The sequence below is a fragment of the Parasteatoda tepidariorum genome, chromosome 5 (assembly GCF_982258835.1).
Source record: "Parasteatoda tepidariorum strain Cologne lab strain chromosome 5, Ptep-v5.0, whole genome shotgun sequence".
Classification (NCBI taxonomy): Eukaryota; Metazoa; Arthropoda; class Arachnida; order Araneae; family Theridiidae; genus Parasteatoda; species Parasteatoda tepidariorum.
The window spans coordinates 4,335,587-4,352,458 of record NC_141759.1 but is presented as its reverse complement, the minus strand read 5'-3'; the positions used below and the strand labels follow the sequence as shown (position 1 = coordinate 4,352,458).

General features: G+C 32.9%; 1 protein-coding gene across 1 annotated transcript in view; it reads right to left on the bottom strand.

The window, feature by feature from the left end:
• The window catches only part of LOC107436120 (pancreatic lipase-related protein 2), a 37,681-nt gene that overhangs the window by 12,560 nt on the left and 8,249 nt on the right, over positions 1–16,872 (bottom strand). Inside the window, exons 3-5 of the mRNA XM_016047701.4 lie at positions 14,699–14,845; positions 9,138–9,246; positions 2,841–2,957 (exon numbers count right to left, since the gene is read on the bottom strand). Coding sequence (XP_015903187.2) covers positions 2,841–2,957; positions 9,138–9,246; positions 14,699–14,845 — 373 coding nt within the window. The remainder of the gene's footprint in view (positions 1–2,840; positions 2,958–9,137; positions 9,247–14,698; positions 14,846–16,872) is intronic.

The following is a 16,872-nucleotide window of genomic DNA, read 5'->3' as shown; positions in this document are numbered from 1 at the left end:
ATAAGGATTCATATTGAATGATTGGGCATATACTGAGCAGTCAATTTATTATGACCACTTGACTATTTTATCCAAATGGGCTATAGTGCCATAGTGTTGACGCTCGAGGGCTGATTTGGAACTGGGATGCTTTAAATCATAGATTTTCAACCTTTTTAACATTGCCACCTCCTTAAAGAGCAAAAAAAAAATATATATATATATAACAATTCAACGCTTTGTGAAAATCCAGTTATTTAGAACTTAGAGACGGAAAGGGGTGCTGAACTATATTAGACAACATTTTTGAACAATTTTCTTACTCATTAAATTTGTTTGGTTTCTTAAAAAATAATGTGCATGTTAACTCGATACTTTTCTATCGGCTGGTAATCGCAGTCTATTTGTTATAATCTGAATAAATGAGGTAATGAAAAAAAATACAGCAAAAAAACCTATGCATAAAAAGAGTCCATAAGCCTATACCTAATAAACCTATGCATAAAAAGAGGTATAAGAACTTATGCCTTTAATTCTAAATTGGATAATTAAAAAAGCACCCCCAAATAATTTTTTACATTAAAAAGTAATATCAACGAAACAATCAAGTAACTATGTCAAAGGGATGATTGATGGTTCAGAGCCAGTTTCTTAACGTTCGGTACAATATTTTTAGTGAGAAGTCCCCTCGTAACATGATTTCGAGTCGATTTCTCTTTTTTTGTGTGACTAGATCCATCGCAGCACTGAATCCTAGCTAGACAAGATTGGATTAAGGGAAAACCACCAAAAATATTTCGATGATAATCCACTGTCCTGGCTGCAGACGACTGATGGTGCCTCGAAGCCTGTGAGATGAGCACCATTCTGGAAGCCAGTTTTCAAAGTTTCATTAGCTGAAAGTTCAACCCATTCCTCCCGAATCTGAACCTTAGTTGTTTCAATATTCACAAAAAGGTTCATAACCCATTAAGGGACTTCCGGGGACGAAGCATCTTTAAAACGGTCAGAAAAAATCCCATGTGCAAAGATTCAAGGTGTTGACAATATTCTTGTGTATCATCTGAGAGAATTTCACCATTCTTTTCAAGATTCAATAAAATTCAAAAATGGCCGAACTCATTCCTACCAAAATTCTGCTTCCACAAAATGAGTTTTTTTTTAGAAAGGCAGAAATAACTGATTTTGTAGTGATCAAACTGAGCTCGTCACCTTGAAGCTGTAAATTAATGTCATTGAATTTTGCAAATAAATCCGTCATGTATGCAATGTCTATCTTAAATTCTAGCAATCTGTCTCTCAGAACTACATCCCTGTCCTCAAAGAACTCAAGCACAGCGTCGAAAAGATTCCAAAACCTTTTGAGACAGGCTCCATTGGGAAACCAGCGAATCTTAGTGTGTAGTAGCAAGCGATTAAATTCTTCATTCTTTTTTATAACACAGCTGTCATAATAATCGATCGTAAAGAGCGTTAGTGTGAATTTCATTCACAGCAGAGAGGACATATTTCAATGACTGATACAAATGGTCGCTGAGATTTTTTCCATCTAAATGATGTCTGAAATCACTCAGTGAACAGCTAATATATCTGGGAACAAATCCTAGTGTCAAGTACGTTGCACTATATTAACTACAGTTACTTTTGTTAACCGACACTGTTGGCGGGCGCACAATATAAACAATAAAAGAAAATCAACTATTTCTCCAAATTAATGAGTAATTTACGATAAAGAACTAATTCGCTCACCTACCTGACAAAACAAACAATGAAATCAAATGGAAACAGGGGCAGAACTGAAAGGAAATCGAACGAAAACTATCATAAGTAAGACGATAGAAGAACACACTGAAGGCACATGCGCTTCAATTTAAGCCAAATGGCTTGAATGAGTCGGAAGCAAAAAGCAATGCTGCGCTGCGCTGGTTCGCATCGGAGAATAGATGTCACAGTGTCGCAAAAATCTTAATTTATTATATTCATTTAATCTTTTTTTCTTTAATATTAATTTTATTTATTAAATAATTCTTAATTTAATAATTTTATTTTGGAGTTTTAAAGTAATGGCAAACCATGCTCATCGCCCCCTTACCGCCCAAAACAGTTCACCACCCTTCAGCATACTCTCACCTCATCCCGGGGGGGGGGGGGCGAGCGGTATCAGTCCCGTTGAGAATCAATGCATTAAATGTTTCATTACGTCATTTGAATAAGACATCATACCTAAATATTGTTCTTGAACTAGTGCACAAAATTAAAATAAAAAAAGAATTTCAGAAAACTGATGAAGCAAAATCCATTTATATATTTTTTTAAAAAATGATTTTTTTTGTGCGCCGACATGTAGTTTAACATACAGAGATGCCAAATATATATAAATCTCAATGTTGAATTTTTTGTCGTTTACGTTGGTTTTTCTTTTGTACTGCAGATGTTTGACACAATTCAACAAACTTATCAGCACCCAAGACGCCTAGAATTAGTCAACAACAGCACTCTAATAGGGTTGGTCCTTCCTGTTTACAAATAAGTGTCATTCATAGTTAGTCCGCTAGATAACCGAATCACACAACCCACTCCCCCACTTTTCCTTAAGTCTAAATAGATTAGATGCTTGTACAACAATTAGTTCTATACATAAAAGCATGGTTGAGAAAATAAAATGTATATAAATAGCGTCAGGTTTAGTCTCAATTTTAATTGCCTTATATTGTAACTCTTTGATACTTTCAAAATTATGAGATCTATACTTAAGAGAGTATTAGACCTATCTTTGTGAACAAACAAATGTATGATATTTGCAAAAATTTATGAATGGAATCAGCATCTAAACAATGAATAATGTGAAAATCTTGATTTACCCAAAAGCATGATAGATGAAGAATCTGTATGAATAATATCAACGAAATCTGCATCGGTTGGGTCGAGTCTCACAGAGGGCGGCATATACTGAAAATAGGGTGCTGCAGGATCTAAACCTGAAACATTAAAACGGAAGTTAAATTGCATTCGTTCCAATCGATGACATATGTTGACAAAATTTGTGTAACATTAACCCTTAACGATCGGTTAATTTTCAAGAAAACGGTCATAAAAGTGCCTATTTTTTAGGCTTTTGTATTTGTATTACGTATTTGATTAGTGCTGAAATCTAGTTTAAAATAAGCTAACTATCTACAATTACCTTAAAAATAACATGGTACTGCTATCTGGTGTGTAAAATGAGAAATAAAATGTTTTCCGGGCAAAAGAAATGAATTAATTTTATTCTTATTGTCGCGTTACTACTGAACACTCCTGCCCGTCACTATCACGGGAGCGAGAAGGAAGAACTAGAAATCATATCTATGACGAATTTACAGAAAACTTTTTTCCTAGTGATAGCAAAGGTAATGTTGTTTTAAATTATAACTAAAATAATTTTATCCACCACTACGTTTAAACCGGGCTGCCAACTGCTCCCCTTTATGCAATAGTTTCAATAAATTAGTTTAGTTTTAATAAATTGGTAGCAAATTATATAGTAATTTTGTAGAATAGGGATAATCAGGCATACTCTTTAAAATAATAATCACAAGATAATAAAGTTGCATTTCTTTTGAATTTTTGATAAGTGATGGTGGAAAAATTACTTAAAAGGAAAAATACTAAACTAAAGATAACTTAGTTACCACTAGAAAGTACTTTTTTCACAAAGCGGGGTCAGTTGTTTAAATATTTAAAACTAATGATCAAGATGATGTTCATAATATCTGCAGAGATGCCAACTGGCTTCGAACAGCGGATAAATATTTTCGAGTGGTAGTCTAAATAATTCAAACGCTTATAGGATACACTCCTTTGTTACCGTTAAGCATACCCTCCAATTTCCGTAGTTTCAGAAATCTTCTTTTCTGACGGTAGCAAAATTAATGTCTTAATATTTAAAAAAAAATAATTTTAGCGTAACTTATCCACTATTACTTATAAAAGTGCAGGCCATATGGCTAGATTCTTAAGTTCTGATAAAAGTTTTATGAGAGATCCATTTGCTTTAAAAATTTCTACTTTGGTTCGCTACCACTAGAAAGAATTATTTTCAAAATCCTCATAAGTTGGAGGGTATGCCGTTAAGCCATGATGAGCCTTTATAAACTTACACAATTAACTGAAAATCTGACCATTTTAGTTCTCTAACCGTTCTTTGAAATATTTTGTCGAATCCGGATCTGTGAAAATGTTTAACACGGCTGTAACAAAATGGCTTTATCACATAAGCCTTTAAATATTTAGAAATAGTGGTGAGTAACAATCCTGTTAATCGAATTTACTAAACCAAGAATCATGTACTAAAAGACTCGAAAATATTTATCCGGAGCAGGTTGGCATCGCTGTGTCTGATAAAAGCTTTAAAAAAGCTCTCTTTAATTTCCAATTTCCTTTCTGTTTCAGTCCTAGCACAAATCTCAAATTATGGAAGGTATGTGATAAAGAAAGTGCTAAAAAATATTATTATTGCTAACAGGGCCGGATTTACGTATAAGCTAAATAAGCTGTAGCTTGGGGCCGCGATATGGCAAGGGCCCCCAGATCCAACTTTTTCCGTCTTTTTTTAAAGTTTTATTCGGAGCTGGAGCCTTCTGAAGACTAAAATACATTTCTTTTCTCTTTTACATTGGCGAACGCTTTTCAAAATCTAATAGAAGTGTTTACAAATATAAAATAATTGTTACTCTTCACTTTTCTAACCAAAAGAGCAATAAAAAGGCCTTTTGACTGATGAAAATATCCTGTAGCTTTCGTAGCTACCAGCGATGGGAGTAGTCCATGGATCCTAAAAAGCAGTACTCTAGACTCCATGGAGTAGTCAAATAGCTGCCTCAATTTTACACTGTGGGAAATGTTTTCAGCTTCTTTAAATTGCTGTGGGCTCTTTTGTCCTTCTCCACAGAAACACCCTTTTGTCTGATTTCTGGGCAAAAAATTTCTAGGGCTGTGAGAGAATCTTGTTTAGGGTCATTCTGTTTCGAGATTTCCGTTGTGTCTCATCGTCGTTAAAGAGCTTCTCGTTTACTTTTAACTTTTCTTTTTTACAAAATATATTTTTTCCAATTTATTATAAAAGCTTTTTTTCCTTTTAATTATCCTAAATGTTTCAACTAGCTTAATTGTTTAATTTACTTAATTATTGTAATTGATTTTAATTTGTTATTTTCCAAATTAATCGTACATGAATCCGTGAACTCCTTTCTTTTTTTATTTAAATGGTGGGCCACTATTCAATTCCCTCTTTGACAGGCCTATCTGCCAAAATTTTTGATTTGATCTATTTTGGATGAAATTGAGATAACAGATGTGGTTTTACTTTAATTTTACTTACTGCTAATAGACAGAAGCAACATGTGATATTGCTTGATAGAGCACTGAAATCAAGTGATCATCAGCTAAACAAATGTTTAAATATATATGTAAAAAATATTGTTCAAACCTCCTGTCTGACCAAATTTTCAATGTATCCCCGAAATATGATATTTCGTACACAAAATTCATTTATTTAGTTAGCTTATGATTTTATTGTTTATTAATCATACTTGTTTCTATTTTTAACTCCCTGATTTTTGTTGTTATTATGTGTTTAAAGTTAATAAGGCATCTAAATTTTTTAATTTATAAGGATTTCAATTTTTTAAAGCAAAGTCGAAGTAAATTCTTAAAATTGCTAATTGAAACTATTTATAAAATTTTGGCAGATTTGTTTTTATTTTAAATCTGTGCATTTAATTTAATAAAATAAAAACAAATAAAAAATAAGTTTAAAAAATATAAATAAATGACTAGATAAAATATAAAACTGTGTTGTCAATGAAAAGGAACACATCTTTTAAACATTTTGAGTATTAATAAATTATTTAAAAATAAACAATTTTAAAAGGTAGAAAAGTTTTTTGATTTTTTTTAAAAGGCAAATTTTGTCCCATCATTTGATCAAGAGGCTATTTAATATCTGTTTCTAAGAAGCAGTCAGTCGCGTGTGGGTGTGTGGATGATGTAAGTAAAAGAGGCATACAAAAAAAGCCAATTTAACTTCAGTTAATGGCTTCGATATTATATTTTTAAACTCCTCCCAAAAATGTAGTAAAAAAGTTATACAAATTAATTGTCGCAAACAAATTAATATTAAGTAAGAGCGAATCAAAAATGATATCAAATATACTAAATCACTAATGAGACAGGCGGGATGAAAGACATCGAAACCAATTTGATTAAATAGTAAAACTAGAAAGTGTTTCAAAAATCCGGACATGTATCAGGCCACAAAATTTATCAGGGACAATTCATTAGATTTCAATACAGGTTATGCTTTTTCTTTAATTAAATATTAAACATTAACCAATATTTGTCTTTCAAAACTTTTCATTCTGTAATAACGAATGTCACGCATTTAAAGTATCCAGTTCAAGAATGTCAAATATCCAAATGACTTCATTTATTAAATTAGAAAAAAAAATAATAATAATAAAAAAATATCCGCAAGGCAGGTGTGTATATTTGGGGCTGATGATTACGAAATCTAACACAAAACTGTGAGATTGCGGGTTCTATTCCAGCTGATGACAGTTTTTAATTATTATTTCTTAATACTGAAAAATGTATTTCTTATGTTTTTTAAAGTATGCATGTTAAAAACTAATAATTTAACAAGTATTTAAAAAACTAGAAAGCTACAAACCCTGTTCACTTTGCGCACTAACCCTCACGGTTGCTTCTGATTAATCATTGCAGATTGAGAGGAAAAACTGTTTATTTCCATATTTTTATTCTACCAAAATTACGATTGAATTTCTATTTACATTTTGAAGATGACTAAAATTTGGCAAATCAATAAAATTGGTACCTCCTGCAGAGTTATTACCCAGTGAAGATGGACTCGAGGGTACCGAGTTCGAATCCCAGTGTTGACTGGTCGATACGAATTCTACACCCGTCTTACACCAGCCATTGTGCCGAAGTAAAATATCCTCAGTGGTAGACGGATCATAGGTTAGAGTCCCCTTGTTGTCAGACTGACAGTGGAAGGCTTTTGTGGCTTTCCTCATAATCTAACTTAAATGCTGGTCAGTTCCATCAAAACGTCCCCCTCCAAGACAAAAATTTCTTCCAATGCTTGATCCTGGAGTTCCCTTGTGTTCTGAATTGAGTTTAAAATTAGAAGTCTAATAAGTTGAACATTAGTAGTCGAAATCTCGAAATTGGGTTGGCTGTTCAATGACTATTATAAAATAAACTAATAATTTGGCCGGGATAGCCTGCTTGGTAGGGTGTTGAACTCGTGTTCGTAGGAATGGGATTTCGAATCCAGCCGGCCGAAGAATACCCATGTATAAAATGGTGACTGGTGCATGTTAAATCTGCCGTGGTCACAAAGTCCTCTAAGTTCTCACATCAAATCAATACCTCTGGGTACTGATCCACTTCTTTTGTCTTCTGGATTGAGTTCAAAATTATAAGATCCTCAATATTATCCGAAGTTAAACATTTGTAGTCGTAAACTCAAAATTAAGTCGGTTGTTCAACGGCGGTTATAAAAAAATAAAACTAATAATCAAGCTGTATTTTCTTATGTTCTTTCTAACTCCTTGCTTATTTTTGACACATCTTCATAATTTCATGTTTCTAAGTCATAGAGCAGCAAAGCGAAATGTAACGTTAAAAAAAAAAAAAAAAAAAAAAATCATTTAAAATTTTAAATAACATATATTCAGAATTTCAAGGGAAAAAAACTCTGTTAAACATATAATGGTTCTTCTAACATGCCAAATCTTTACTCGGTGCTTAAAATGTGCTTATGATGTTCTTAAAATGAGTTTCTGTTTTCTTCCTCGTTCAAAAAATATGTGCAATAATAGAAAGGCTCTACATTATAGTCCCATCACAACCAATATATTTAGCAATCAAGCAATATTATCAAATTTTTAATAATATAATGTTAATATTCAGCAATAAAAAATACGACAGTTTACTTTAGGTGTATAGAAATAGAATTGAACTTAAAAGGGCCCCATCATTTTCAGTAGCTTAGGGCCCCGCCAAGCTTAAATCCGGCCCTGATTGCTAAGAATAAAAATCAAACTACATTGGTTGCGTTTTCATCCTGGAAAAAATTCGAGACAAAATCATAGACAAAGATGAAAGAAATAAAATGTTTTTACCATCTACCAAAATATATTTTTACGTTGTTCGGAAATATGTCTGGCTATATTAAAGGGGACTAGCTTCATTCGTAAAACTAAATTGTAATTAAACCCTTTACTTACTCTTCAGAAAGGTCCCACAGTGAACTGATCGTAAAGACTCGGTTCCCAATAGAAAACCGAAGTCAAGCATCCATGACTGCTCTCACTAAGCGATCACTTTGATCTCCCTGCTTAGGGACCGAGGGTGTGTGGTATAGGTCCTCGTTAAACTTTTCTACCGTAAAGTGCTCGACTTCACGCACAGGTTGTCGGGCTAGCAAAGCAGGGGAGCCATTCCTTCTGCAGAGGATCAAAATTGCGATAGCATGTCTTCGGAGCATCCTCAGGGATGTTTCCCACACCGTCGCCAATAGCCCATTATGGAGCTTTAGTGCGACGTAAATAAAGTACCTACTCTTTAGCACGCATAAAAAATAATTGTAACGTCCTAAACGGGTTGATAATACAATAAAAGAAACGCTTTTTTCAGAAAAAAAGGAAAGGGAAACGATTAAAAGCAATCGTTACTTAACCCTTCATATATTTTATTTTATACTTTATAACCGTCGTTGAACAGCCGACCCAATTTTATGGGTTTACGACTACTACTACTGTTCAACTCCGTAGCCTTGTAATTTTGAACCCAATCCAGAAGACAAGGGAACTCCTGGATCAAGAATTGGAAGAAATTTCCTTTCGTGGTGGACTTTTTGATGGAACTGACCCGAATTTGAGTTACATGGAGAGGAAAACCACGAAAACCTTCCATGCTTAGCCTGGCGGAAAGGAGACTCAAACCAGTGATCCGTCTACCTCTGAGGATATTTTACGTCAGCACTGTGGTCGGTGCAAGTCGCATGCGGAATTCGTATCGGCCAGCCATCGCTGAGATTCGAACCCGGTTCACCTCATTGGAAGACATAAATTGTAGTATTTAAGTGTTACCAGTGATTCTGCCCAGTTTCTTGAGTCTCTCTCCAGCATATCCAGCGATGTGTGCACCGAGACTGTGACCCACAAGATGAACCTTCATCGGATCAACATTCATGTATTTCTGAAGGGAAAAAAACAACACTCTTTTCATTAAATTGCACGACATTTTTCAAGGAATTTTAAAATACCCACTTAAAAATTCTAATATAGCTGTCAAGTTGACTTGTGAGTTGACTACCTGTCTAAGTTGATCACCTGACTGTGCTGACCATTTATCTAAGTTAACTCAATATACAATAACGAACTCAATATATCGTTAAGATTTTATTAACTTTAAAAAAAATCTGAATGTAAATCCTTATTTTTATTTTGAACTTATTAAACTATCATATTAATTTAGTTGACAGGGTTTACAGAGCACTGGACTCACGTTCTTGGCCGAAGATTCCCTGTGTAGTAAATGGTGACTGGTTCACGTAAAATCTATCGGGTCACAAAGGGCTCCATGCTCTGATAACAAATCAATAGCTCTGGGGGTACTGAATTGGAGATGGATCGTTCTCTCATTCAGATCAAAAATTCGACTCCTTGCCTTAATAGCTCAGGACAGGCTCAGGATAGACAGGCTCCTTGCCTTAATAGCTTACAACAACAAGAACATTAATTTAGTTAAAATGGTTTTTGGAATTAGATTTCTGAATCCTTCTCCAAAGCGGGCACTTTTCTTTAGCAAACGAATTTCTCTCTGCCGAAGGTGTCTATTTTCCGGAATTCTGCATGGAAGTAAAATATACCGTGCCTGAAATGTTAGATCAATTTAATAATTAGGAAACTGTTGAAAAACATGGATTTTCAAAACTGTATATATCTATAATATTGAGGTTACTATAATTCTGAATATGGCAATGGTATTATCCTGCACTGGACACCCGGTAAAACTTGTCGTGTCTAGTTAGCCGGTAATAAATTATTTTTCCGGGTATACAAATGGCTGGATACCGGGTAAATACCAGGTACCCGGTACATTCCTAATTTCAAGGTGTTCAAATTTCAAAGCAGTCATATTTTGAAATTTTATTTTACAAAAATTATTCGATCGATTCCTTTTGAACTTCGTATTTAAAAAATTGTTTGCTTTGCAATGGAAATTTGTTTTTATAATTTTAAACTACGTTGTTTTTAAATTTGAACAAAATTGTTTCAATAGTTTTAAGGTGTTAAAATTTCAAAGCAGTCATATTTTTAAATGTTATTTATCAAGAATTTTTAATTGATTCCCTTCAAATGTTGGTCTTTATGGTCAGTAGTCCCTTAAAACAGCAATCAAGCATGTAAATCCTACATAGCTGTAAGATATCTACCGGTATTAATTTTTTTTTTTGGGGGGGGGGGGTGGAGTCCGGGTTATTCATAACCGTCGACCCAATTTTGACACGGTTCACCTCCTTGAAAGGCGAACCCTCTATCCCGGGCTCTGGGTCCGGGTAATGTAGGCTTAGTAGGGAACATCTCTAGTCCTAAATATGGGAATAAGTAGTGGAATTAATATGGCATGGTGAGGGACCTGACACCGTTAATTGGGCTCCACAAATTTATTTTTATACTGCAGATAAAAATGAGTAAATACAAGTCACGGGTTTTGCAGTTAAATCTTAAGAATTTTTTCGATTTGTTTTAAACTGCCTCTTTGTTGTGCTTTTGTTTTGCGGATTCGACTCATGGCCCCATGAAATGTTGGAATGGCCATGAGGAATCAGACGATCCAAAGAATGTCTAAAAGGAATTATTTTAAAACTTAAGGAGAACTTAATTTACACCTGCGCTAAAAATGGTTTTGAATTTTAAAAAAATTGACTTACATTACATATAAGGGAGTCATTAAGAAATGTTTATTCATGTTTGCATGAGCCAGTTTGTCATTCTGAAATATTTTTTTCGAATTTGCTCATTTAACTTTTTGTGCCTTTTTCGGCAGCGAACATTTAATTTAAGAAATGCAAAACTATCAAATACTTTAATACAATTTTTTAATTGTTTTATGCTCTTTTATTTCCTCTAAGAAATTAAATGCTTCGAAAACACGTTCAAATAACATCAATGTTTCACGAGTGTGCATTCGCATGTGAAAGTTTGACCAAAGTTATTATTTATCTATTTTTCGTAATAGCTAGTTTAAATATTAGTCACACGTGATTCTAGATAAACAATTTCCGTTAACACTCAGCTGCTGCCATAGGGGGGTCATTTTCATTAAATCCATTGACAGACCCACAAAAATTTGTACCAACCCAATTAGTTGCGCTTGAACTGGTTTCATTTCTGAACTAACATTAAAAGTATTTGTCAGAAGGCGCTATAAACTACTGCTTTTTGTATCGTACAATTCACTCAGGGCCGGATTAACCTATAGGCACACTAGGCACGCGCCTAGGGCCTACGAAAAACTTGGGAGAAAAAAATTTGTTGTCAAAAATAGTTTAGCTTTAAAAACAACAAGGGTATTTTGCACAAAATTATGAAGATACAAATAAAAATATAATATTTTACGGTAATAAATTATTTTGCAGAATCTTATGATCTAATATATTACTTTTTTGCGATTTTTTGATTCAATTTTAATCTGGAGAAAGATCTTTCTCCTTCTGCATTTGATCCAAGAATCGACAAATATATTCTTAATGCAATGTGAACGTTAGGAAAAGTATTCACAAGTGTATCTTTAATTTGAGCCTTCAGCATTTCTTGTGCAGATTTATGTTCATACAAATTTGAAAATAGTAAAAATTCATCTACAAAGTTTTCCTCTAAATCGGATGAGTAAATTTTCATCAAATTTTGCGCTTTTAGTTTAATCTCAGACTCTGACAAATTTTTGTGAACAAGAAAACCGAAATTATCGTACAAATCACTGTAAGCTTTATGCCTTTTGTCATTTCTGAAATTAATACATCTAAAATGGCGTAATACGTTTCCATACGAAGAAAATTTTAGCATATATTTTGAAAAGAAGGGAGGAGTGGGAGAAGGAGGGGAGGGCCCATAAACGGCTGTGCCTAGGGCTTACGAAAGGTATAATCCGGCACTGAATTCACTACATTCTTTTCTTTAAAAAAGTGTTTCACTGCTAACTCATACCTGCCAACTTTTCCGGATTTTCCGGAAGGTTTTATTTTAATATTTAAAGTGGTAGCAGAACTCAGGTTATTCCAATTAACTTTTTGGATTATAATGATAATTATAAATGAGTTTGACCACCACTACATATAAATAACTACAATAAATATATGAAAGCATAATAATCCTTGCGCAAGCGAATTTCAACGGGATCAAAATATAAATATATTTTTGAGTCAGATTGTTTCTCGTTTATTGTTTTACAACCACTCTGAAAATCCATTCTCGGAAAGAGTGAAAGTTGGCAGGTATGCTAACTACTACAAAAAGTTGTAATTTCACAACTTGTAGTGCACTGTGTACTTAACATTGTACCAACCCAGTATTTTCGGTTTCTTCCTCAAATTTGGTTTCATGTTGCAAGCGAGTTTGACTGAATATATGCTTAAACTAAATGGATATAATGGTGGTCGAAATCATTTTGAATCAAATTTATCAGACCGAGAAAGAAATATGAAACCATCAGTTTCACTACAAATGTAAATACAAGTACAAGTTCTCTACAAATGTAAATGTAAATATTCTTGTATTAAAAAAATCCTCCAATCAAACTCGAAAGAGCCTGTCAACTATGAGATAGTATCAGATTAATCTCAGAATAGTTTTGTCACATTTTGTCATCAAATTTGATTTCTTCTCATTAGTTCTTATTTTCAAAAGAAAGAGTATTCACTCATTAAAGAGAGTTAAATGGAAAAGATGTTTTTATTACAGTTGATGTTAAACCCTAAAACAGGGAAAAATCTGAAGCTGAAGTATGTATGTTTATTTAAGACATTAATCTTATCAATTAGTATCTACATAGCTATTAATTAGTTTTTAATATATTTATCTTTCCTTTCACCTTTTCGAAATATTTTTTTTTAATTTGGTTCTTTTTTTTTACAAATAGCTTGAGAATATGCTATAGATGAAACATCAGTACAAGATTATCATCTATAACCATTTTTATTATCAATAATTGGATAATTCGGGATATTAGCAAGACTCGGGTGTCGGAGTCCTTTCCGGGTTAAATTCTCCCGGTATGCCCAACAATACACTGATGTTTTTTAGTAGTTAAATGTCATTGTAGTGTACATTTTTCAGCTTATCGCTTGCCACTGTCCGGCTCCAAAATGATGCCTATAAATAGTGCGCTTCAAATTTGTCCCCCTCCGTGATGTTTCATTTTTGTTTACAAAAAAATAATTATTTTTTATTTATCTGAATATAATTTTTAAAAAAAGATAATGTACAGTAATAGATTATATAGTTTGCTTCATTACAAAGGCAGTGCAACATTCAATGCGTATATAATAGCGATCAATAGATTTAGCCATCCACTGTATTACCGTATTATCGCCAAGCTATTGTAATTAATGGTTGAGCAAGTAGTTAATTTAGGGAGTGTATCTGATACGCTATCTTCATCAAACCGAATTTGCCAGAAAAATATTATTGTTGTATAAATTTCAGTTTAATATAACCTACATGTATCAAAATTTTCAAATATAAGATCCTAAAAAATTATACCTGGAAATTTTGCTGTTTGAAATGAATTTTATATAATATGATAATAAAAAATGAAATAAATCCCTCTCCCTATATGCAGCAGTTAAGCTTTTAATCAAGCAACAACAAAATGAAGAAAAATGTTTACTTTTTGTTCTTCGAGGTGTTCTCTCAATTCAAATTTTTCCTTTCTATTACAGAATAGATTAGAAATGTCTTATCAGCAATTTTACCCCATTTGTTTGCTGTTTAAAATTGAAAGGAAAATTTTTATGAATCTCGGCAGATGCTATAACATTCTGCAGGTGCTGTAATAATCTGAAGATGCGGTAATAATCTACTGATGTAGCAAATATCAGCAGATGCTATAACATCCTGCAGGTGCTGTAATAATCTGAAGATGCGGTAATAATCTACTGATGTAGCAAATATCAGCAGATGCTCTGCAGGTGCTGTAATAATCTGAAGATGCGGTAATAATCTACTGATGTAGCAAATATCAGCAGATGCTATAACATCCTGCAGGTGCTGTAATAATCTGAAGATGCGGTAATAATCTACTGATGTAGCAAATATCAGCAGATGCTATAACATCCTGCAGGTGCTGTAATAATCTGAAGATGCGGTAATAATCTACTGATGTAGCAAATATCAGCAGATGCTATAACATCCAGCAGGTGCTGTAATAATCTGCTGACGCTGTAACATTCTGCAGCGCTAATTGCCGGGACGATGGGTTTCTGCAACCGGCATTCAGCTTTGGAAATAATAATTACTTAATTGCAACTGCAATATTCCCACTGATATATAAACCGTAATATATTGAAATGAATAAATCAAGATAGATCTCTTTTCGATTAGGATTTTTTAACCGGTCTCTTATAACGTTAGAAGAGAGAGCTTACAATTAGATTTTCGATGAGCAGAGCAATCTCGGCACCCACAACTCTGCAGTTGGCTGTTGCCTTGGTGTAAGGTAGAGTGTTTCCTTTACTCCAATCAACGATGATGACGTTGAAGTCATTCGAAAGCAGAATGTGGTCTTTCAAGGACTGCAATGAAAAACAATAATTAATGAACTTGATTATAATGCGAGTGAAAAATTTATTCAACTCATTATTATTTTGCGGAGGAAACACGCACTGCAGATGATTTCGGTATTGAAAAAAATCGTATATTTAAAATTCAATTTCTCTGGAACTATTCGACCGATTAGGCTCAATTTTTGTATTTTGTCATTTAAAGCTGCAAAAATTTTCTTTCTTTTATTAAATTAAATAATAATAAATAATTATTAAAAGTTATTTTTTGCGCGTAATTAGCTTGGATAAGCGAATTTTATTATTGTGTGTAAAAAAATTTTCTATTAGCTTAAAAAGTTCTCGAGATATGGTGAAATACGAAAAACGTAAAATTAACCGTGAGAGGCCCGAACTTTGGACCTCTCTCCTGACTTAACTATTGAGACCATATTTCCCAAGTTCTGCTATTCCTTAAATTCCGGGAATCAGAAATCCGAATCCGCCGTAAAAAACGGTATGTTTATTCAGAGAAAGTACGTTTTTGTGTCTGAATTTGTAATTTAAAATATCGAGGGCATTCATTAATTAGCATATTTGAAGTTACCTCCTCAAACCATTAAGATTAAATTCAAGAACGCGTAGATTCGATCATTAGATTAAAAGTTATTCAGGGCGATCCATTTTTAATTTTGCGCACTGTAAAGATAACGAAAAGCTATCGTAACATTATAACATTGATTTTTAACATGTTAAACATTAAAAATGTTTTTTCAATAAATTTGTTTAAAAATTTCAGAAGATTTTAACAAAAAAGATTTTTTTTAGAAGATCTAAAAAAAAAAAAAAAAAGGATTCGTTGACGTCACAGGGAGTTTTGAAAACTATTAAAAACTAAACACAATAAGCGGGGCACTTCTTTTACAAATTCACATCATTTTATTCTATGATTGAAACCATTCATCCTTCTACAGGCCAAATCCAACCAAACACTTAAATGTTTAGCAGTCTCCAACTCTCAGTTTTCGCTAATTCCGAAATACATAGAATAATGAGCTAGTTTAGGAATATATGGCATTATTGGAATATTGCGGAACCTATGGAACGATGAGCAATAAAATCAATAAAATAATCCGAAACCGTAATCAATAAAATAATGAACAATTTTCAGAATATTTGGATTAATAAGGAAGTATCGGAATATACGAAATAACGAGCAAGTTTCATAATATAAAGAATAATGAGCAAGTTTTGGAATTCATAGAATAGTGAACAAGTTTCAGAGCATGCGAAATAATGGGCAAGTTTCTAAATGTATGAAGTGATGAGCAAATTGGGGAATAATGGAATAATGAGCGAGTTTCAAAAAATATGAAATAGCGAGAAATTTTCTATTCTTATGGAATAATTAAAAAATTTCAAAATATATAGAATAACGAGCAAGTTTCTGAACTTAAGAACAATAACCAAATTCCGAAATATGTATAGAATAATAAGAAAGCTTCAGAAAACTCGGAATGATGAGCAAGCTCCAGAATATTTGAAATAATAAGCAAATTTCAAGACATGTTGAACAACGAGTAAGTTTTGAAATGAGAAGTAATTTAGGAAAATTTCGGAATGTTTGAAATAATGAGCAAGTTTGTGAAATAAATAGAACAATGAGCAAGTTTCGAAATATATGAAATAATGAGTAAGTTTCTGAATTTATTAAAAGATTTTAAAAAAAATTCGAAATATACATGGAATAAAGATAAAGTTTTGGAATGCATGGAATGATGAGCAAGCTCCAGAATATATAAAACAACGAGGCAGTTTCGGATTAACTGAAGTAATGAGCAAATTTGCTTACTATAAAAAGTAATAGCGAGCAAGATTGTTCAACAAAATAAATAAAAAAAATAACGAGCAAATTTTGAAATATACGGAATAATGAGTCAGTTTTTGAATGCATGGAATAAAAAGCAAGTTTCGAAATATATATGGAATAAAAAGAAAGTTTCGGAATGCATGAACTGAAGAAAAAGCTCCAGAATATATTAATTAATTAGCAAGTTTCG